Source organism: Eptesicus fuscus, chromosome 3 (assembly GCF_027574615.1).
Source record: "Eptesicus fuscus isolate TK198812 chromosome 3, DD_ASM_mEF_20220401, whole genome shotgun sequence".
Classification (NCBI taxonomy): Eukaryota; Metazoa; Chordata; class Mammalia; order Chiroptera; family Vespertilionidae; genus Eptesicus; species Eptesicus fuscus.
Genome location: NC_072475.1, coordinates 28741170 through 28764725, shown reverse-complemented (window position 1 = coordinate 28764725; position 23556 = coordinate 28741170). Strand labels below are relative to the sequence as shown.

The 23556-nt window shown below is 40.0% G+C and overlaps 1 protein-coding gene and 1 non-coding gene across 2 annotated transcripts in view; both read left to right on the top strand.

Annotated features, from left to right (window-relative positions):
• The first annotated feature begins 14760 nt into the window (after nucleotides 1-14760).
• WDR49 (WD repeat domain 49) overlaps nucleotides 14761-23556 on the top strand; it is a 135554-nt gene continuing 126758 nt past the window's right edge. The window contains exon 1 of the mRNA XM_008142369.3: nucleotides 14761-14904. Coding sequence (XP_008140591.2) covers nucleotides 14761-14904 — 144 coding nt within the window. The remainder of the gene's footprint in view (nucleotides 14905-23556) is intronic.
• Nucleotides 22728-22833, top strand: LOC114231834 (U6 spliceosomal RNA). The gene has a single exon (XR_003617826.2). It is a non-coding gene; the product is annotated as a U6 spliceosomal RNA (small nuclear RNA).

Sequence of the window (23556 nt, the reverse complement as noted above, 5' to 3'; positions counted from 1 at the left end):
GCAATCATGGCTGGTGCTGGGCACCAGCAGTGGGTGTGAGCAGCGGCTCTGGTACCAGCTGTGGGTGTGAGCAGGGCCGGCGCCAGCAGTGGGTTTGAGTGGCAGCTCCGGCGCTAGCAACGTGTGCGAGCAGGGCTGGTGCCAGCAGCAAGTGCGAGTACCTGGGGGGACTGCAACATGCCGGAACAAAGAATTTTCAGACCAGAGGCTCGCTCCAATGACAGCGACAAGCACTCCACCTTGGTTTGGCACCCCCGCTCACCTGCTCCACCATCCTGCCATGGCCAACTCCCACCATGTTCCTGTTGCCTGCTGCCGATACCTGCCATGTTCCATGCATGACCCCTGGTGGTCAGCGCACATCACAGTGACTGGTTGTTTGGTTGTTCCACCTTTCAGTCTCTTTACATATTAGGGTTTTATAAAGTACAGTACCCACCTGGTATCATACAATATTATTGACTACATTCCCTGTGCTATACTTTACATCCCACTACCTGCTTTGTAATTGCCAATTTGTACTTCTTTTTTTAAAATCTTTATTGTTGAGATTATTACAGATGTCTCTCTTTTTCCCCCCAAGTTCCCCTCCACCCAGTTCCCACCCTACCTTAGGCCCTCACCATGTGTCTGTGCCCATAAGTAATGCATACATGTATATAAGATCTTTGTCTAATCTTCCCCCCCCCCCCACACACACACACACTTCCTTTCCTCTGCAAATGATCCATCTGTTCCATTTCCATGCCCCTGACTCTATTCCATTCACCAGTTTATTCTGTTCATCAGATTTTTTTATTTGATTTTTAGATCCAATTGTTAATAAATATGTATTTGTTGCCACTTTGTTGTTCACATTTTTTATCTTTTTCTTTTTCTTCTTCTTCCTCTTCTTAAAGAATACCCTTCAGCATTTCATATAATACTAGTTTGGTGGTAATGAATTCCTTTAGCTAGAAAAATGAATTCCTTTTTCTAGTCTGTGAAGCTCTTTATCTGACCTTCAATTCTAAATGATAGCTTTGCTGGGTAGAGTAATCTTGGTTGTAGGTTCTTGCTATTCATCACTTTGAATATTTCTTGTCACTCCCTTCTGGTCTGCATAGTTTCTGTTGAGAAATCAGCTGACAATTGTATGGGCACTCCCTTTCAGGTAACTAACTGCTTTTCTCTTGCTGCTTTTAAGATTCTCTCTTTGTTTTTTGCCCTTGGCATTTTAATTATGATGTGTCTTGGTGTGGTCCTCTTTAGGTTCCTCTTGTTTGGGGTTCTCTGTGCTTCCTGGACTTGTAAGTCTATTTCTTTCACCAGGTAGGGGAAGTTTTTAGTCATTATTTCTTCAACTAGGTTTTTAATATCTTGCTCTCTCTCTTCTTGTTGGCATCCCCATAATTCTGATGTTGGTACGCTTGAAGTTGTCCCAGAGGCTCCTTACACTATCTTCATATTTTTAGATTATTTTTCCTTTTTGCTCTTCTGGTTGGGTGTGTTTTACTTCCTCATATTTCAATTCATTGATTTGATTCTTGGGATCCTCTAGTCCAATGGTCGCCAACCTTTTGGACCTCATGGACCACTAGTGGTTCGTGGACCACCGGTTGGCGACTACTGCTCTAGTCTACTATTGAATCCCTGTACATTATTTTTTATTTCAGTCAGTGTATGCTTAATTTCTAACTGGTCCATTTCCATTTTTTGGCATTATCATTAAGACCGTTGAAAATCTCACTAAGTCCCTTGGGGATTTCTAGAAGATTCTTGAGTAACCTTATAACTGATTTTGAACTCTATATCCAGTAGTTTGATTTCTTTCATTTGTGACATGTTTCTTTGACTCTGCATTTTGGCTGGTTCCCTGTGTTTGTTTCTATGTATTGGGAAAGTTGCTAAGCCTCCTTGAGTTGATAGAGTGGCCTTGTGTAGTAAGTGTCTTACAGGGTCCAGTGGCTCGGCCTCCCCAATCACCTGAGGTGGACACTCTTGGTGCACCCCTTTGTGGTGCACAGACTTATAGTTGAGCCTTGATTGCTGTTGGTGTCACTGGGAGGAATTGACCTCCAGGCCAATTGGCTGTGGGGATCAACTGCGACTAGTGGAAGAGCTACTGTGCAGGAGACACCCTTATGGAGCAGGACTTGCTTCAGTGGGGCTTTGGTGCTCACTGAGTCTGCCCCTTGAGTGTGTCGCTTATGGATGTGAGGAGTTGTAATCTGGTATGGTCTCACACTGACCACTGGGTTCACTGGCTCTTGGGTCTCCAGGGAGGTGCAAAGTCAGCCATTGCCTGGGGCCACCCAGCAGGAGATACAGATTCTTTCTCTTTGTATTGGGTTTGTAAATGCCAAGACAAGGCTCAGCTGTGAAGTAAGGCAGGCTGCTGCTGGTGCCAGGTCTTGGGCCTTTTATTGATAGGTTTGGGGCTCCCTGACCCAGCTGCAGCTTGTTTGACAGATTTTAGCCTGAGCAAGGACAGGTCATTCATATGCAAAAGCTGCAGCCCATAGCTTGAGTGGGGTTGTAAATTGGATGGGGTGGGGTCTCAAGGAATCACCAGGGCGGAGCAAACACAAATGACTGCCAGTCAGCCCTGGGACCAGGGAGGTCCCAGTGCAGGGATAAAGACCGCTGCAAGCATCTCCATAATGAAGAAAGCCGTCCCCGAGTTCCTGCCCCGATGCCAGACAGTCCAATTCCTCCTCATGTATGTCTGGGTCCCCCAGAGCCTCACCCTGGTGCTGGAGCTCAGAGGAAGCAGGAGCTTGTAAGTTCAATTCATGGTGCTGGCCTTTTAAGAGGAGCAGCTGGGTCTCCAGCAGCCTGTGTGTCACTCAGCCCCAACCTGCACTGGTTTTTCCAGCCCATAGTTCTTACTGCGTAGGGACTTCTTTCTCAGTTCTGGGACCCTGGGCTGGGGGTCTGGTGTGGGACTGGGACCCCTTGCTCCTCCTGGGACACATTCATAGAGATGATCTCCCTCCCAATTAAAAAAGCGGCACACATGGGTGCCAGACTAGCCCATTCTGCGCCTCCACACCTCCTACCAGTCTCTTCTTTAATTCCTTAGTTGTAGGACTTCCATTCAGCCAGCTTGCAGGCAGTTCTGGATGGTGGTTGTTCTGTATTTTAGTTGTAATTGTGATGTGGTTGTGGGAGGCAGCGAGTACAGGTGTTTACCTACACTGCCATCTTGGTTCTCCTGTCCACCATTTTTTCCCCCCCAGATAATTTACCCCTAAAATGAAGGAGGAAGAGAAAGAAGGTAAATAGTATAATTATGCATTGATGTTCTTTCTGCTGACCTGCACAATCATCAACTACAGCATTCCCCTGGCTAATCAGAATTTCCTTATAATTTAGAAAAGGATGATGCCTACAATTCTATCTATCACTAACTAATAAAAGACAGCTAGATTTTTTTTTATTTGCTTTTTACTTTCCTGCTTAAGAGAGAACACCATACACAGCAGATACTTCCCAGGTAACAGGAAAGCACAACAATCCTTACCTGTTTGTTCCTTTACCTCCTGTGTGTTCAAAAATACAAAGAGCACAGACATAGGGAAATGACTTCAGGTGTAACTTTTCAATGATTGGTGGTCAGAATCCTGATCTATGCTGACCCCCTGCCCCTCCCATCTTGATCTCCTTCCTTTCATCATAAATACACAACATAGAAAACACTCTGACATACAAAGCCCATTCTTGATTGGACACCCCACTTAGCTGATTCCCAGAAACCTGGGTCTCCTAAGTCTAAAACTTCATTTATTGCTTAAACCTTGCATATTCTCTAGTATGTTCTAACAAGACAAATGTTATCATCTTCCTAATTGTATCCATTAGGAAGTATTAGGTAGTATTTGGAAGTATTATTTCTTAAACATAAGAAATCTAGGGAAAGGCGGTTGTTGATGTTGGTTAAATAGCTCAAGCATTGACTCTCAGAGATTTTTTGCAGTCTTTCCCTCATTTACCAGGCATGATGTCCACCTTCGGGGTAGGATGAAGAAAAAGGGAGCTCCTTTCCTATTTTACCATATAAAACAAAAGCCTTTCCGGACCCACTACAGTCCCGTACCTAGGGTTTCATTGGCCAGCATTGTGTCATTGTGTCATGTGGCCATTTCTGTCTGTAAGGGAATCTGAGAAAAAAAGCAGGCTGTCTTGCCTGGAGTTGGACAAGGTGTTCTTCATGAAATGAGTATTTCGTTAGCAAGGAAGAGGCAGAGAAGAGATGAAGAAACCCAAACTGTTAGCAAGACGGCTAGAAGAAAAAAGATTAACAGTTGATCCAGACACCTTTGCAAGCCTCAGAAATATGTGGCATTTGGCCTTTTATAGAATCACTCTTGAAACATTAACTCCAAGAATTATAAGGAGGTTATGTATACTGGACCTAAGGAAAATGAGAGGACTCTAATGGTTCAAGCTCCTGTACTTTCCTGTCGCAAATGATTATGGAGAAATGGATAACTAATATTATGAGATGCAGGCTGCCCTGGAGAGTGGGCACAGTCATGGGCATCCGGGTGGGAGGAGGGGTGCTGTGACTCCAGGTGTAAAAGCTGAAATGATCTCAAAGCCAATGGTTTCTCCAAGGGAGGTTGTCCTACCCAGACGACAACCACTGGGCATCAGTGATCTTCCATAAATGTATATCTTTTCCTGTTACATCCTCTGCTTAAAAATTCCCATGCTTCCCGTGCTCTCGGCAGGCACACCTGGCTCCCTCCACTCGGCTGTCATGGTCTAGACTAGCTTACTTCTGCAGCTGGACTCCTGCCCCAACTCCCTGCCCTCCTTCCCTATGCTGCATGAACCCTCCAGACTAAACTACTCATCCCCAGAAATGCCCCATGAACTTGGTCCCCTGCAGATCTTTTGACATACTGTGTCCTCTGTTTAAATTCTCTTCTTCCTATTCTATCTGGCAAGTACCTAATCATCACTTGGGTGCCATCAGAGCTTTGGTTTCTTTCAATCTTCTTTCCTCATTTCCAGCTTTGGGTTACGAGGCCCTGTATGTGCTTCCTTGCATCCATATCATCACTGTTCTTACAGCACTGAATAGCAATCCTCTCTTATTTATCTCACCCAACTAGGTCGTAAGCTTCATGAGAGTAGGGGCCAGTCTGTCTTTGTCACTTTATATCACCAGTGCATAAGACTATGCTTGGCCCATAGTAGCTAGCAATCAATGCATGGGGAAATGAGTGGGTGAATAAACAAATATATTTACACTATATTCCTTTGAGAGAATTCACTTGCTATGAAACAAGTACCAAAATCCCCATGCAGGTAGAATAGATAGCATAAGGTTCAGCATGTGGCATGCTTGACTGACAAATCCATTAGTCGGTCATATAATGATTTCATTCATCATCATGAAAAGGTATTGACCATGTCCACATTCATGAAATCATGTCCTGGGTACTACACATGTATGACCACAATTGTATTACCTGGGACATAGCATCTTTTCTTTTACTGTGGAGCTCACAGCATTCTTATACTTTCCCCTCCCCTCTTTTTAAAATGAAGTACTGGAAGGGACTTTAAAGATCATGTGATTTAAATTTTTAGATGAAGATTCTGAAATCAGAGAAGTTGAATAACTTCCTCCAAGGTCAAGCAGCTGGTGGCTGTTGTAGATTTGTGTCATTATCTCCTTTGTTGGAGACCTGACTCACTTCCCTAAATTTAGCATCCTTCTTGGTAAATTTGTGAGCCAGACCATCACCACCACTCTATTTTCCCAGCAGGTGGAGGGGCTCTTTATCCTGAGCTGACTGCCCCCTCTCCACACACGCACATGTGTAGTGGACATGAACACAGTAATCAACATCCTGCCATCTGTGTACTCCCCACCTCATTCGAGACTGCACTTGAAAAGCTTGCCTTGAAAGGACCTCGTGTGTGTTCTTTTACTTTTTCAGACATTGGCAAGAATTAATCTCGAGAATTACAAAGCCAAAATATGTTGAGGAAATTAAGATCCACTTTCTCTGACAGCATTTGGTCTAGGCAATGATTGCAACAGCTCCATCTGCATTTGCAAGATGCCTTCCCTATGAGTGCACTTAAGGACTTGATTTAGGAGTGTACTTCTGATATTAATGTCACTATTGCTGCTCCTGCCACGGAGAAATGGAGGCCCTTGGTCTTGAGGGCTTTTCATCAGAGTGCCAGTTCAGGAGCCCTGTGTTCTGTGAGAAATATTTATTGTGGCATTGCTCTCTCTCAGGATCACAGCTTTCAATCTTTTGGAGTGCATTTGTCTCACAACTTTGATTTTTACAAGTTTTTGAATTTCTTTTTATTGCCTTTTATTTTTTTTAAATGTCTTCACTTTTCTAGATAGATTTTCTTAGAGTAAAGAAAGGTGACATGGCAGCATTTTTCACAGGAGTGCAAATTTTTCTAATTGTGTGTGTGTGTGTGTGTGTGTGTGTGTGTGTGTGTGTGTGTGTGTAAGTACAGGATTGGCCCAAGGGAAGAAGTATGAAACACATAAAAATACATATATTTGAGCCTGGCCGGCATGGCTCAGTGGTTGAGCATTGACCTATGAATGAGGAGGTCATGGTTCGGTTTCCTATCAGGGGCACATGCCTGAGTTGCGGGCTTGATCCCCAGTATGAGGTGTGTAGGAGGCAGCCAATGAATGATTCTCTCTCATCATTAATGTTTCTTTCTTTTTCTCCCTCTCCCTTCCTCTCTGAAATCAATAATAATATATTTTTAAAAATTTGATGCCAATCCATTTCTTGTTCTGTAATCTCTTTTTTATTTATTAAAACATTTATTCAATAAATATTTATTTGTTGCCTACAATGTGCTAAGCACTGAGCTCGGTGTTTGATAATAATAAACATATTAATAACAAACATTTGTATACATGAATTGTCTTTCTTGTACTAGTATATCTATATAACCAACAATATTAGTTTCCAAGGACTGCCATAACAAAGTACCACAAAGTGAGTGGCTTAAACAAAAACATATTACCTCAAGTTCTGGAGGCTGGAGGGACTAGGGAAGGATTTGTTTCAGGTCTCACTCATAGCTTTTGGTGGTTCCTCGTCTTGTGGCCGCATAACTCCCTTCTTCACATGGCGTTTTGTCTTTGTGTATGCATTTATGTACAAGTTTCCTCTTTTCATAAGGACTCAGTCATATTGGATTAGGGGCCCACCTTACTTCAGTATAACCTTATCATGATTTAACTAATTAATACCTCTACCATAACCCTGTTTCAAATAAGGCCATATTCTGAGGTACCAGAGGTTAGGACTTCAACATAGAACTGTTGGGGAAAATTCAAGCCGTAATACCAAGTCCAATGTCACCTCTTCCAAAGCCATCTCAGCTCTATCCACCACAGCAACTAGCTCTATTTAGGCAATGTCTTCTTTAACTGAACCCACATAGTATTTTATCTATAACATACTTTACCTATATAATTCATTTTTTCAAATTTTATCCCCTTTCTGTTAAGACCCATGACTAATAATCATTGGTATCAACAGGGTGATGCCTACACATGATAAGTCACATAAAATTTTTATAATATGAATGAATAAAACAATCATCAGATATTTACATAGCCCTTTCTAGTTAGCAAATGTTTTCATATACATGATCTCATTTGAGCCTCAAAGCAAGTATTTGAAGTGGGCATGTAGGAATTATCTCCATGTATGACTGGTGAAGCCCAAGGAAGGTATATGCCCCGAGCTATGTGGACATGGTGGAGATTGCATTTAAATCCATGTCTCCTGATTCTGACCTTTGAGCTCTTTTCTCATTGTGTTTTTTCCCTTTCGGAAATATTTTCATCTCCAAATTACCTCTGTCACCCAATTAGTGATCAGTGCTCATCCAAAACACTGTGACTACCCACTCTCCTCCCCTGCTCATTAGGCAACGTGTCTGAGAAGCTACACTCTTACACATCTCTTCTCTCCCTCTGTCTTTCTATATGTATAATTTTTCCTTGAGGCTAACCCATTCAGAGAGTCCATACTGAATTAAAATTTTATACTTCCCTTCTAGAATAGAATTTTTAATGCTTTATAAACAAAACAACTGATGCTGAGGATTTTGGCACTCAGACTGTCTAAGAGAGTCATTTTATGACGGATCGTAATGACACTGTTTTGGTTATGGGAAAGAGCTGTTTCTGATGTCTTTAAAACTGGATTCAGATAATGCCAGACAGACCAGTTCTTCTTAGGGAAGACTTTTGTGGTTACCATTAGCTTGGACTCATTCTAAGACAGAAAATATTTTTCAAAGTATTAAAAACCACACATACACACATATTGTATTAATAACTAACTTTGAAAATATTGATACAGAATGGATTTAGATATTAGAATGCCCTAGAAGCAATAAAAATTAGTATGCAATCCTGGCTTCAATATGAAGTGTCATGATGTGGCTAATTTTGCCTCATTCTGTTCTACAGTTACAATATTCCAATCCCTGTGTGAGTTCCTACCTGATCTCCTGAGTTGGAGGAATTTGCTTTTCTCTGACTGTGCATTAATATTAATGCTGACTTGTGTGCATAATGTTCTTATAATTTACAGACAGCTTTCACTATGTTATCTCATTTTACCTTTAGAACCATTCTATGAGGTCAACATTATTACTATCTTCATTTTGAGAAATGAGTCAGTTTGCCCAAGATTATAGGTTGAAAGTGAGACATCCAAGATTTGAGCCTGGTATTCTGACTCCAAATTCTGAGCTCCTTTGACTTTATTACCTGAGCTATGTTTTATTGTGTCCTCACTGTTGACACATCTCAGCTCCCAAACTGGATGATGTTCAGCAGATTATTCTGTACAGGGTTTTATACTATGGAGTATATAGAAGACTTGATTTTTTTTTGTGTGTGTGTGTGTTGTTGTTGTTGTTGTTAATTCTTGCCTGAGGATATTCTCCATTGATTTTTAGGGAGAGTGAAAGAGAGAGGGAAAGACAGAGAAAAACATCCATGTGAGAGAAACACAACGATTGGTTGTCTCCTGCATGAGCCCTGACCAGGGTCCTGGCTGGGGAGGAGCCTGCAACAGAGGTTACATGCCCTTGATGGGAACCAAACCTGGGACCCTTTGATCCGCAGGCTGATGCTCTATTCACTGAGCAAATTGGTTAGGGCAAGAATTTAAGTTTTGAATTCCAGCTTTTCTACTTTTTTTGCTAGGTGATATTGGACAAATTATGTAGTTTGTTTAAGCCTCAGTTTCTTTATTTATAAAATGGTGATCCTGTTAGTGCCCAGATTATAAGATTTCAAAGATAATTAAAATGATAAAAAATTGGTGTAACATCTTAGCAGAAACCATAGCATGACATTACAATTTATGAGTTGTGTGAAGTTGGGTGAGATACTTAATTTTGTTTAGTTCCATCATCAGTATAAAAAAGGGCGACAATATTAAGTATCTTGCAGGTATATCACGAGGTTTAATAAAATAACATTTGTGGGAGTGCCTAATACAGTGTTTGGCATATACTCGGAACTCAATAATTGTTAATTTCCAACCTACCTGCTTTCTTTCTCTCTTCAAAGAGGAAATCAATAAGTGTTTACTGGATTTTCAGTGACTCCTTTCATACAATGATTTTATGACTATTTTTTTAGTGGTTCTGTACATGGATGCAAGTATTCAATATCAAGGTGACTTTGACAAACTGTTTTAAAGCTTCAAGTAGAATAAAACACAGTGTTCTCTCAGAGAGGCAACATAAAGGAATCTGATAACCTAGTTCAGAGTAATTGCCCAGAAAGTGGCTCCCTAGTGAAAGCCTGGCTGACAACAAGCAAGTCCAAGTGCGACCTTGAACATGGACACTGGATTTCAAAGAGAAGGATTTGTTAAAGCAAAGAGGGGCTCAGGAGTCATTAACTGTTGGAAAGACCCACCAGAATTTGCATTAAAAGATTGAACTTGGGATATTTTTCAAGCACTGATTCTCAATATTCTGTTTAGTGGATCCTATTTGTCTACTGATAAAACCACAGTGGCCTTTTTCAAATGGGTTAGAAATACTTAAGTCCATAATTGGGATTTTCTCAATTTTACATTCCACTTCCATATATTTTTAAACTTGGCCATCATTCCTTGCTTAGACTAGAACTTAAAGTAAATGATAAGTCATTTATTGCAGAATTACACATTTAGTTATTGTAGGATATCATTATTTTATGAATTTTCAGTGTTCAAATACTTGAATAACCTGAGAAATGCTGTTATTATTATAGTTTGTTACTTTGGAAATTGTTCAGAAGTTAGAAAAAGGCAAACATTGTGTTGTCTAAGATTTAACAGGGGACCTGCTCTCTCAAAAGACAGGATTAATTTAAAACCAACATTTACTGTTTTATGGGTCTCTGAGCAACGGTGGACAGAGAGCTGTGTCTCATTCATCTTTGCTTTTCTGGTGCTAGCGTAGTGCCTGACACAGAGTAGGGCCTCAACACATTTTCATCTTACATAGAAATTATATGTATAAAAACAAAAAATGCTTTGGTTCAAGAGTGCTTGAATAGTGTATTAAGAGTGTCTTGAAATTACAGCAGGAAGGTTAGGGAGAGGTGGGAAAGATAAGAGATCAACCAAAGGACTTGTATGCATGCATATAAACATAACCAATGGACGCAAAACTCTGGGGGGTGAGGGCATATATGGGAGTGGGGTGGGGGGGCAATGGTAAGATATGTACACATATAATACCTTAATAAAAAAAATTTGAAAAAAAAAAGAGTGTCTTGAAGATGCACTCTCAAATTTTGTTTCCCTCATTTTTTTTTTTTTTTTAATCACAGAATCCTGCCTCTGTTTCTGGCTCAATGTTACCTATTCCCAGGACTCTGCCCTGCAAACTCAAAGCTATAGGTGAATTTCACTTTCCACCCATCTTATTTTGCAAATGAGTTCACGTTGCTTTCCATTGTGTAGTTTTATGCAAAGCTCTGCGTTGGGCAATGTAAGGCTATAGGCGTCAGTGAGGTATTGTCCTTGTTCTTAGGGAGTTAATGTAGTCAGAGAGAGCGATACCCAGGAAACTAATTATATTTCAAGGCAGAAAGAAAAAGTGCTGTGGTTAAAGTACAAACAAAATGCTGTGGTTGCAGAGGGGAAGGAGTAATTAATTCGGACTGGGAGGAGGATCAGGAACAAGGAAGGAAAGAAACTAATATTTATTGAGGGCTTAGAAGCTGCCAAAGGCAGGGCTGCTGCTTTCTTTCCCTCAGGCTCTGGGAGGAGGTTGTGTTGTGGCCCTGGCCAGTGTGGTTCAGTGGTAGAGCATCCATTGGCCTGTGCACTGAAGAGTCTTGGATTCAATTCCCTGTTAAGGACATGTACCTGGGTTGCAGGTTTGATCCCCAGCCCCGGTCTGGTGCATGCAGGAGGCAACCAATGGATGTTTCTCTCTCACATCAATGTTGCTCTCTTTCCCCTTCCCCCCATTCCTCCCTTCCTCTCTCTCTCAAAATCAAGTGAGGACTAACAACAACAACAAGAGCCTGGGGAGAGGAGGTTTGGTCACTGGCCCATGTTGGGAAGGCCCATGTTCCAGAAAAAAGGAAACCATGGGAAGTCACCCTTCTACTGGTCCATAGGGACATGGACTGGGATAAGAAGCAGCCTCAACTTGGGATGGTTCGGTGGGAAATGGGGTTGATATGAGGAAGCTGGTTTCAGTTAAAATGAGGAGGCATTTGGGAGAATTCTAGGCACAGATGAAGAATGATAGTAAGAATAAGCTAACCTAAAAGAGGAAAGATGAGGCCCACATTTATGTCGATGAGATTAAATTACTGAGGAAAAAGAGAGCAGGGCTTTGGGGATGGACTGGGGAGTTGTGATGAAGACACACATGGGAGTGTGTATTCAATGGGGAGAGTGCATCAGGCCTAAGGTTCCAAAGGAAGCAAAGGAGAGTGGATGTATCCGTTTGCTTTGTTTTCTTGAGTGCTTAGCTCTCCAGTATGCTAGTGAGTGTTGGCCTGTCCCTAAAAGCGATGGGAGCAAGTGTTGGTTGGTTTGTTAGCGTTCTTTCCAACTAAACTGTCCACTCCTTGAGAGCACAGATTGTCTCCATCACGACACCATTCCCCAAACAGCCTAGCATTGGAGCGGGCACGTGCAGATATTCACAAAATCGTAATTGCTTTATGACAAGCAAGAAGATACATTTCAGCAGAGCCAAGAGGCTAGTTATGGATTTTACAGGGTTGTGAGCATTTAACCTGAAAATGAACCACACAGTTACAAAGTAGTTTCAAGTTATTTATGGCTTTACAATCAAGAACTATTTTTTGATGCCATGATTTTACAGAAAGAAAATGGTGTCAATTGATTAACTTCTACAGTAATTTGTTAGCTGCTCATTCTATTTTCCTGTTTTGACTAATGAAAACATTTAGAGTTGCATCTTTACGAAGGCTAAATAGCTCAGGCAGTTTGACTGTCTTTAAATAATGGTTCAGTTGGTTGGGTGTCGTCCCAGGCACCAAAAGGTTGCTAGTTAGATTCCCAGTCAAGGCACATACCCAGGTTGCGGGCTACTGATGATGTATAGGAACTAGTCAATTAATGTTTCACTCTCACATCAATCTTTCTCTCTCTCTCCCTCTACCTTCTTCTCTCTCTAAAAATCAATAAAAGATATTTTAAAAAAGAATAATTAGAGAATTTTGCATCATCAACCAGTGGGAAACCTACTTCTTCTGCAGCTTCCCTTACTGAGCAAAGCCCAACTCTCCAGAATGCTACGATAAAACATTTTGCAAACAGTTATGGGACATATTCAGCTGATCTAAACTACTATTAATTTACAAGTTAGGATGGTATAAGGTAAATTTTGTTCGTATGTGAGATTGCTTAGGGGCGTTTATAACATTAGGGCTTAAAAGTGGTTTCCTAACTTACGTGAAGGGCTAAACCAAAGCAGGGAACTTTGTGGTAGACATGTCCCTTTTGCCTTTCTGTGCCCGTGATACACATTTATAATCTATAATGCCTTTCTTCCCTGTGAGCCTAGATATGATTTCAAAATCCTTCTCAATTCAATACTTTAAACAGCAAGAGGTTGGGATTAGACTGAAAGATGAACTAGACAGGTAATCATCCCTAAAACGCTATAAACCCCTCTGGGTAGGTCCGGGATCCAATTTAGGACTTGACATAGAGTAGGTTTTTAATAAGTGATTTTTGGAATAAATGATGGACAGAGAAATAGATGAATTAAAAATGCATAAATGAAATCTCATTTATTTTTCTAAAACTGGTATAGGAATGTGTGTAGGATGCTTCCTTCTCTGCCTTGTAGGAAATGTACTGCATGCTACCATTAGCCTTGTGAACACAGCTCATAGGATGACAGAGTGGAAAGGACCTAGAGAATGTTTAGTGACAGCTTTTCAGAGATGAAAATAAGGTGCAGAGAGGGCATCATCTATATTCAGCCTCTGGAAGAGGGAGCCAGGCAGGCTGCTGTATTCCACACCTTACTAACTGTGTGGCCTTTGGCATTTGCTTTGTCCCTTCATCTACAAAGTGGGGATCTTGAGCTTATCTGCCTGTAGGGTTGTTGTGAAGCTTAAGCTGGGTAAGGAATACAAAGTGCTTCCTGTAGTGCCTGGCACATGGTAAATACTTTTAAAAATGTCAACATTTCCCTCTCACCTTCCCCTTTTTCATTAATAGAAGCTGAACCAGTGATGGTACTATGAGTAGTTTTATCATAAGGTTTATCATATTATATTTTGCTATGTTTTTCATCAGATTTTCAGTGAATTGAAAATTCTTTCAACCCACCTTCATTTTACATACATAGAAACCAAGGCAAAGAGAATACAAGGAATGGATTCTTATGAAATAAGAAAAAAAACAAACAAACAAACAAACATTTTCTAAGTGCAAAACATACAATTCCTGAACGTCACACTCTTTTCTTTGTCTAATCATATTGTTTTATAATACATGACATGCTTCATAGAAAATGTATTTATAAAAGATGTCTTTAAATAAAACGGTGATAAAATTTAATGAAAAGTGAGCGGGCTGAATTGTCCTTTTAAAAAAATTCAGCATGTTCATTGTATATTTGAACTTTCAGGTCAGTTGTTAGTAGGGGGCTGGGGGGAGGAGAAAAGGGAAAGTTGTAGTTGGCTCTCTGTTGGTTGCCAGGAAACATAGAAAAGCAGCAGGAACAGAGGAAACAACTGGGCATTGCTGGGAGGTGGCCTGCAGAGGGGAGTGCTACACTGGCAGCTGCCCCATCTAATGTCTCCAGACAAGAAAAGGGAGTTTAAAACCACAACATGTTAATAGACGCGAGGTTAGCCAACAAGGCTTTGAGGAGTTGCCTTGCTAATGCGTGTGAAATGGGGATTAGAAGATGCACTCTGGGCCCGTTGCTATAAACATTGGGGTAAGAAGCTTTATCCGTTTTTAACCAAGTCAGGTCCAACCAAGTATAAGGAGGGGGTGTTTTAAAACCACTGGACTGTGGACTTGGAAAATAAGCTTTGGAATTCAGGAAGAGTGGGGTTGAGGGTTTCATTCTCCACCACTCAGCTTAAACGTTCTGCCTCCTTATTATAAGCCTTGAAATGTATGTTTATTTGAAATCCTATTGCTAAGTTGGGTTGTTGTTGTTTTTTTCAAAGACACCTTTGGAAGAAAAAAAATAAAGGTATAGAAATAGTTGAAAGCTGTTGAAAGAGGTGAAGCCATTATGAGTTCCCAGAGTGCTGCACCTGAGTTGAACAAGGGGTCAGAGCCTGGGCGAGGGAGGACAGAAGGTGAAGACCACAGCACAGCTTGGCTTGAAAACCAGCTCAGTGTGGGCGACTTTGTCAAAATCCAGAGGGCCTTTGAGGTAAGCATTCATCTCATTTACTGGAGACTTGAACTTGCTCATGAAGGAGAATAGGATGAAAAGGGAGATTTTCCTCTTAAAATTGCTAATATATTTAATGTTTAAAAATAAGTTCACATGGTGACAGATGATTACTAGACTTAGTGGGGTGATCACATCATAAGGTATAAAAATGTCGCATTGCTAATTGTATACTGAAACTAATATAACCAATATAAGATTATATACCAACTATACTTAAATAAAATAATAAAAAAGAAAAATACATAAAAGCATTATTTTAAAAAACAAAGCAAACAACAAAACAAAACAGGAAATTTTTAAGGAATTGGTCAGGCTTGGATTTAACACCAGAGTAACTTTATCCCTCCATTCTTCCAACCAAATTACATTATTTAGTATGAAATTGCTTCTGTTGAATACCATTACAATGGAGGAAGGAAAATTCATTCTTGGACAAAATTCTTCTTAGAGATCAATGAAAAGTATGGTTATGAGTGGGGAAAGCCAGGTCTCTAAGGTGACTCCCAAGACTAACTCTTCTTGCAAATAACAGGGAAGTAGGGCTTTGGAAATGCACATATCTGCCTCTAGTTTGAAAAAATTCTCCCTGCCTCCCCCTGAGTGACACAGCTCCTTTTCAAAGCTGATTTTGCTACTTCATTGTCTGGAGATCCCAAGGGATCTCATGCTTTTTCTAAATATTGGAGCAGTGCCAAGAAAAACGAAATTACAAGTTTTCTTTTTAATTCTACATCTATATATATAAAGCCTAAGCGACTCTTCCACTGTTCGACCAGTAGCTACTATGAGTACTGACCACCAGGGGGCAGATGCTCAATGCACAGGCATGGAACAGACTGATTAATCTCAGATGGAAGTGGGGAGAGGACGGGCAGGAAGAGATTGACCAAAGATCATATATGCATACTAGAGGCCCAGTACATGGATTCGTGCACCAGTGGGGTCCCTCGGCCTGGTCTGCAGGGACCGGGCTGAAACCAGCAGTCCGACATCTCCTGAGGGGTCCCAGATTGTGAGAGGGCACAGGCCAGGCTGAGGGACCCCACTGGTGCACAAATCCTTGCACCGAGCCTCTAGTATAAAATAAACCTTAAGAATTTTAATTATAAATGCATAATTTTTTTCTTAGTTAATTAGTTGGGAATTCTGTGGCTATGCACCATAAAGAGAATACTCATCATAATGATTTTTAGTTCCTCATCTGGACAGGAAGAAGTGCTCTTCTGTGCTGTGGAGCTTAGATAGGCATGAGCCTCCATCCTTTCTACTTCATTATGTTTGCTAAAATACGATCTCAGGGATTCAGAAGGTCCTCCAAGAGTGCTTGGAAGTATCCATATTAATTTGAAATAGATACACAATAATTTGGAATATTACCTTGAAATTAACAAAGTATGATGAAATCTAACAACTATATTAACCTGTAATTGGCACAAATTTTAATCTTTAGCTATCAAAAAAAAGTAGTTGCTAACCACTGAAAAACTACTATACTGTGTTTTGTATAACAAGTTAGATTTTACCTGTGTTGATAAATTCCTGTCCCGATAGCATCAATCATTTTTTTTACAACAGAATCTATCATATTTAGTAGCAAAGACCTGCTCTGCCCTACACTTTGCTCATTCTAATCTTTATGTATTTGTTGTTCATCCAACCCCATTTGTCTGAAAGATTTCAGTGCTGCTCATGTCCAATGTCCCAAATAAATTTGGCATATTTTGACAGACGTAGCAAACATTTTGACAGGGCATTGAGAAAAACATACCAGCAGATTATGACAGCTTTGACTTTGCAATGAATAGAAACGTGGTAGTTTTATTCTGGTGTTAAGAACACAAACAATTTGAATGCTCAGGTTTATTAGGAGAGTCAACATTATAATATTGATATGTTAGAGAGTGAAACCCCTTCAGAAGGTTGCAGGGGTAGGCATTCTTTTCAAATTATTGATTGATTATCTGGAATAAACCCATGTGAAACTAGTCAGCTCAACCTCAAGATTTTTTATTTTTTTTTTAACTTTAAATGTTTTAAAGGCCAGATCACTAATTTTGAAATTACCAGTTAGGAAAGCACATATTACTGATGGGAGAAGAAATTGTAGTCCAGAGCTTGCATGAACATAGAGAATCTAATGACGCTTTTTAAAAAAGAAATTGAGCTTTGCAGGTGTATTATCAAGAAAAACAATGAAGTCTGTCCATTTTTTAACAGACCCCATGCACACAAAATGGAAGAATTCAATGGCACATGTACGAGTAGGACTACAAGTTAGGCCCTTGAGCCAACGTGATTTTCAAAAATGGCACCTAGAGAAGAATGATACCCGAGGCGATTTCCATGAAGTCCAGTCCATCAGTCATGAGCATTGGGCACACAGGCATAGATAGAGCTGCAAAAGGAAACATTGCCCTCGGCAGCTGTCCTGTCTGCAACACAGAACTCTAAAGGCAGTGATTTGTAGCCCAATCACTAACGATGCAATCTGAGTCCCCAGAGATGTTCAGGGAGGGTACTCAGAACAAACTTGTCTTGTGGGTGAGTGGAATCTAAACATAATACACTTGTGCTAACTTCATCTCAAAGGATCAGAGAAGTTCAATAGGCAATTGTGCTTGTCTGAGAATTGTGCTTGAGGTGTAATAAAATGAATAAATCCACAGAATGTATGATATCCTCATGCTTGGTTGTCTTTTTCTATTTTTTGTCTAAAATTTTACATGTCTCCTTTTTCCCCACTTGACCCTTCTGCCCCCAGCCATTCCCACCCTGGACAAGCCCCCACCGCCCCAGTGTCGGTGTCCATTGGTTATGCTAATATGCATGCATACAAGTCCTTTGGTTGCTCTCTAACGCCACCCCACCCCCCACACTCCACCATTTGTCTCTGGATCTATTCTTGTTCATCAAATTATGTTGATCATTATATGAGTGAGATCATGTGACATTTATCTTTCTCCGACTGGCTTATTTCGCTTAGCATAATGCTCTCCAGTTCCATCCATGTTGTTGCAAATGGTAAAAGTTCCTTCTTTTTTATAGTGGTGTAGCATGCCATTGTGTAGATGTACCACAGTTTTTTAATCCACTCATCTGCTGATGGGCACTTAGGTTGTTTCCAAATCTTAGCTATTGTAAATTGTGCTGCTATGACATAGGGGTGCATATATCCTTTCTGTTTGGTGTTTCTGTTTTCTTGGGATATAGTCCTAGAAGTGGGATTACTGTGTCAAATGGGAGTTCCATTTTTAACTTTTTGAGGAAACTCCATACTGTTTTTCACAGTGGCTGCACCAGTCTGCATTCCCACCAGCAGTGCACAAGGGTTCCTTTTTCTCCACATCCTCTCCAGCACTTGTCATTTGTTGATGATAGCCATTCTGACAGGTGTGAGATGGTATCTTACTGTTGTTTTGATTTGCATCTCTTGGATGATTAGTGACTTTGAGCATGTTTTCATATGTCTCTTGGCCTTCTGTATGTCCTCTTTCAAAAAGTGTCTATTTAGGTCCTTTGCCCATTTTTTGATTGGATTGTTTATCTTCCTTTTGTTAAGTTGTATGAGTTCTCTGTAAATGTTGGAGATTAAACCCTTATCTGAAATATCATTGGCAAATATGTTCTTCCATGCAATGGGCTTTCTTGTTGTTTTGTTGATAGTTTCTTTTGCTGTGCAGAAGCTTTTTATTTTGATGTAGTCCCATTTGTTTATTTTCTTTTTAGTCTCCATTACCCTAGGAGCTGTGTCTGTAAAGATATTGCTATGACATATGTCTGCTGTTCTGCTGCTTATGGAGTCTTATAGGATTCTTATGGTTTCCTGTCTTACATTTAAGTCCTTTAGCCATTTTAAGTTTGTTTTTGTGTATGGTGTAAGTTGGTGATCTAGTTTCATTTTTTGCATGTATCTGACCAAATTTCCCAACACCATTTTTTGAAGAGACTGTCTTGACTCCATTTTATGCTCTTGCCTCCTTTGTCAAATATTAATTGAGTGTAATGGCTTGGGTCGATTTCTGGGTTCTCTTTTCTGTTTCATTGGTCTATATGTCTGTTCTTGTGTCAGTACCAGGCAGTTTTGAGAACCATGGCTTGGTAATATAGCTTGATATCTGGTATTGTGATCCCTCCAACTTTGTTCTTCTTTCTCAGGATTGCTGTGGCTATTCAGGGTCTTTTTTTTGTTCCAGATGAATTTTTGGAGAGTTTGTTCTAGATCTTTGAAGTATGCCATTGGTATTTTAATGGGGATTGCATTGAATCTGTAGATTGCTTTGGGTAGTATGGACATTTTAATGATGTTGATTCTACCAATCATGAACATGGTATGTTCTTCCATCTGTTTATGTCTTCCTCTATCTCTTTTTTCAATGTCCTGTAGTTTTCTGAGTACAGGTCTTTTACCTCCTTGGTTAAGTTTATTCCTAGATATCTTAATTTTTTTGGTGCATTTGTAAATGGGATTGTTTTTTTTCGTTTCTCTTTCCATGAGTTCATTATTGGTGTATAAAAAGGCCATAGATTTCTGGGTGTTAATTTTGTATCCTGCTACATTGCAGAATTCATTTATTAGGTCTAGTAGTTTTTTGATGGAGTCTTTGGAGTTTCCTATGTATAGTATCATGTCATCTGCGAATAAAGACAGTTTTACTTCTTCTTTTCCAGTTTGGATGCCTTTTATTTCTTCTTCTTGCTGATTGCTATGGCTAGCACTTCCAGTACTATATCGAACAGGAGTGGTGAAAGTGGACATCTCTGTCTTGTTCCCGTTCTCAGGGGAAATGAGTTTAGTTTTTGCCCATTGAGTATGATGTTGGCTGTAGGTTTGTCATATAAGGCTTTTATTATGTTGAGATATGATCCCTCTATTCCCACTTTGCTGAGAGTTTTTATCAAGAAAGGATGTTGGATTTTGAAAATGCTTTTTCTGCATTGATTGATATGATTATGTGATTTTTGTCTCTCAATTTGTTGGCTTGGTTGTCTTCTAAAGATGGCTGTAGACAGATTCTACAGCCATGATTCTGACACTAGATCTATTTCTCTCTCTCTCTCTCTCTCTCTCTCTCTCTCTCTCTCTTTTTGCTGTTTGCTTATGTGGGTCTGAAGAATTGTCAGACATTAGATAATGTCCATCTCCTTCATTAGCAATGGTGATGCTTAATTGAAAATGGAAAATTGGGTCTTTCAACTGTGGAGCAAATATTTCACACATATTTCCAAATGAAATATTACATACCATATAAATCTTGGTAGTAACATTTAGAAATAAAGTAAGTAACACTTATATTTATTGCAAGATGGTTCAAATGAGTTACAATAATTTATTGTTTGAATTCCAGTTTTGCCACTTATAATGTGACTCTGCAAATCACTTAGCCTTTTTGAGCCTGTTTCCTTTATTGCTAACATGGGGATAATGGGGTTGTTGTGAGAATTAAGTGAGATACTGTCTGGAGAGGACTTGAAATAATAAATGCTCAATTAATAGCTATTACAAGTTCAGTGAGTAGAGGTTGAACCACATGGTCTCTAGTGTCTTGATTCCTTTTAAAAAAATGTTTTTATTGATTTTTGAGAGAGGCAGGGAGAGAGAGAGAGGGATAGAAACACCAATTATGAGAAAGAATCATTGATTGGCTGCCTCCTGCATGCCCCCTATTGGGAATTGAGTCTACAACCTGGGAATGTGCTCTGACCGGGAATCGAACCATGACCTCCTGGTTCATGGGTCAAAGCTCAACTAATGAGCTACAATGGCTGAGCTCTAATGTCTTGATTCTAATTCATATATTTCCTAAAGGCAATTAAACGTCTAATAACACTCACAATGATGCTTCTATATTCCTTTTAGTTGTGGTAGGAAGTGGGGGGTAATAAACTTTGCAAAGACATAAATTCACATAGAAGAGTGCAAAAACATCATTTTCCATCTCTTACTTTATATTTTATTAACATTCAAATTATTTTAACTTAATTGATGTCTTGATCCTTTTCTTTAGAACAAAAAAGTTACCTGGGTAGAAGTACTAGAAAAATTACCTGTGAATTTCATTTTCTTTCAAGTGGTGGTGTCCAAAAAGCCATATGTCAGCTTGAAGAGAGGGAAACTTGTATCATTCATAGAATGATAAAATGGTTGCTACTCAAACTTTCCGGTAGCACCTATAATGCTTAGAGAAATGGCATGATCTCTGGATATTTATATTATTTTGATGTGAACCATATTTTACATTTTCTTAGATACTTCAAAAGTCAGCTATTGTGTAAGGAAAAATGGCTGAGGCTTGCTGATTTTATAGGAATGCTGAGATGCAGAAATTAGGGGCCAAGGGAAATAAGGATGCTGGAAAAGTCTCATTGAGACCTGATATGTATTGAGTTTCTTCCCAGAGTATAGCTCTGAAGGTGTTTGAGTATTTGTGTGAGTGTTGTTGTTTTTTTGTAATTCCTCACTGTTGACCTCTACGTGGCAGGGCGTTCTGATCTTTGGTCCTAGATGTCCTGCTGCCTATTTGGCCTGAGACTGTAGTTTGCCCATTTTGCTGGACTGACTGGATTGGGTCCTGACCTGCCTCTGTCAACAACCCTGGACTGTATCATCTGCTGGAGCATCTGTTCTGGCTCACGTGATGGGCCCAAAACCAAGGGCTGGCCCTATGCTGTCTACTCCATGCTGCCATTTGAACAAGTCCTGCTAAGTCTTTAGATTTAAATAGCTAGAAACAAAATTTCCTAAATGACCTGTAAAAGGTGGGGGGGTGTTTATACTCAAAGTAGAAAGGGCCAAAAAACTGGTAAATTCACGGTGGGAAAGGCATAGTAAAATTCTGATCAGGAAGTCCCCAGAGAGGTTCAGGGAGGGTTCTCAGAACAAACTTGTCTTGTGGGGAGTGGAATCTAAACATAATACACTTGTGCTAACTTCATCTCAAAGGACCGGAGAAGTTCAGGAGATAATTGTGCTTGTCTGAGAATTGTGCTTGAGGTGTAATAAAATGAATAAATTATCAGAATGTATGATATCCTCATGCTTGGTTGTCTTTATAAAATTCTAAAGATGGCTGCAGACAGATTCTATACCTGGGCCTATCAGCAATGCTTCTTTGTTCCAACAGGTCAACGCTGAGGTTCTGACATGCTGCCAAGCAGGCCAGGCTCTAAGGGGATCAAGAAAATCAGATTTGTCCTAGCCAGTTTGGCTCAGTGGATAAAGCACTGACTTGTGGACTGAAGGGTCCCAGGTTCTATTCCAGTCAAGGGGACACATCTCGGTTTCAGTCTCAATCCCTGGCACTGGTCTGGCCGCTTGCAGTAACAACCAATTGATGTATCTCTCTCACATCGATGTTTCTCTCTCTCTGTCTGTCCCCCTCCCTCACACTCTCTAAAAAATCAATGAAAAATATCCTTGGGTGGGAATTAACAAGAAAAAGAAAATGAGATTTAGTCCTTTTCTATCCCTCCATTATTTGTCCTTTTTTTCTAAACTCCCAGGATTCCTCCCAATTCATTAAGGAACAGTCTTCTCTTGTCTTCTCATTGTCCATTGTTTCTTTGCTATCAAGTTACCCAAATGGACAGAGCTTCCTGGACGAGTCTCATGTACTAGAACTATTCTCATCTCTTGCTTCTTTCCTTTCTACCCCAGGAATCAAACACATAAACAAAATCACCCATTCTTGTTTCATTCCCTTTCCTTAAAACCTTTAGATTTTGCTCCTCTCTGACAAGATATAAGACAGTCCATAACGATTTCAAAAAATTCAATAAAACTTACAGTTAAAAACTCTGCTGCTCGCTTCGGCAGCGCATATACTAAAATTGGAACAATACAGAGAAGGTTAGCATGGCCTCTGCACAAGGATGGCACACAAATTCCTAAAGCCTCCCCACCCCCGCCAAGAAAAACTCTGTGTATTATGTTATCCAACAAACTTCCAAATTAGGAAACCTTAATTTTTATAGAGTGGATGAAACAGCTCAAACATGATAGAGGTTTCTTTCTCTATTGTGTTCAAAAATAGAAAGCGGGTACTTCTAATTGATGGGCAGCTCCAAGCAGACATTCAGGTACCCAGGCTCCTTTTAACTTCTACTTTCCACACTTGCCATGCATCAAGCTAGCATGGGGTGGGGGAGCGTGAAGCAGCACATGGGGAAGTTTTTGTGGGCCAAACTCACATCCCAATTGCAAGGGTGACTGGAAAATGGAGACAGGTGTTTGCCCAGAAAGCAGTTTCTCCCACAACTCTTAGCGTTTAATGATAGGAACATTTTCTTCTCTCCTAATAAACAAACATGCTTTATTTTGAAAATTAAGGAGAGTCATGTGCCTAATGGCGTTTTGTGTTCTGCCTTAGCTGCCAAGAAGTTAAAAGCTAAATTTAGTGTTCAACTGATAGAACTATTTTTAGCATAGATTTTTCTGGGACAATTATCTGTTATTTTCATTATATGACTCTTGTTCTTTTATCTTGGCTTTAATGGTCCAACTGCCTATGAACCTTCTGTTATAACTGAACTAGAACACTTTCTGGAAATCAGTGGAGGTAAAATGATGAATACAAATTTAATTTATTTCAAGTATGGTAAGATTTTATAAAGCACTTCTGTAAGTATTTT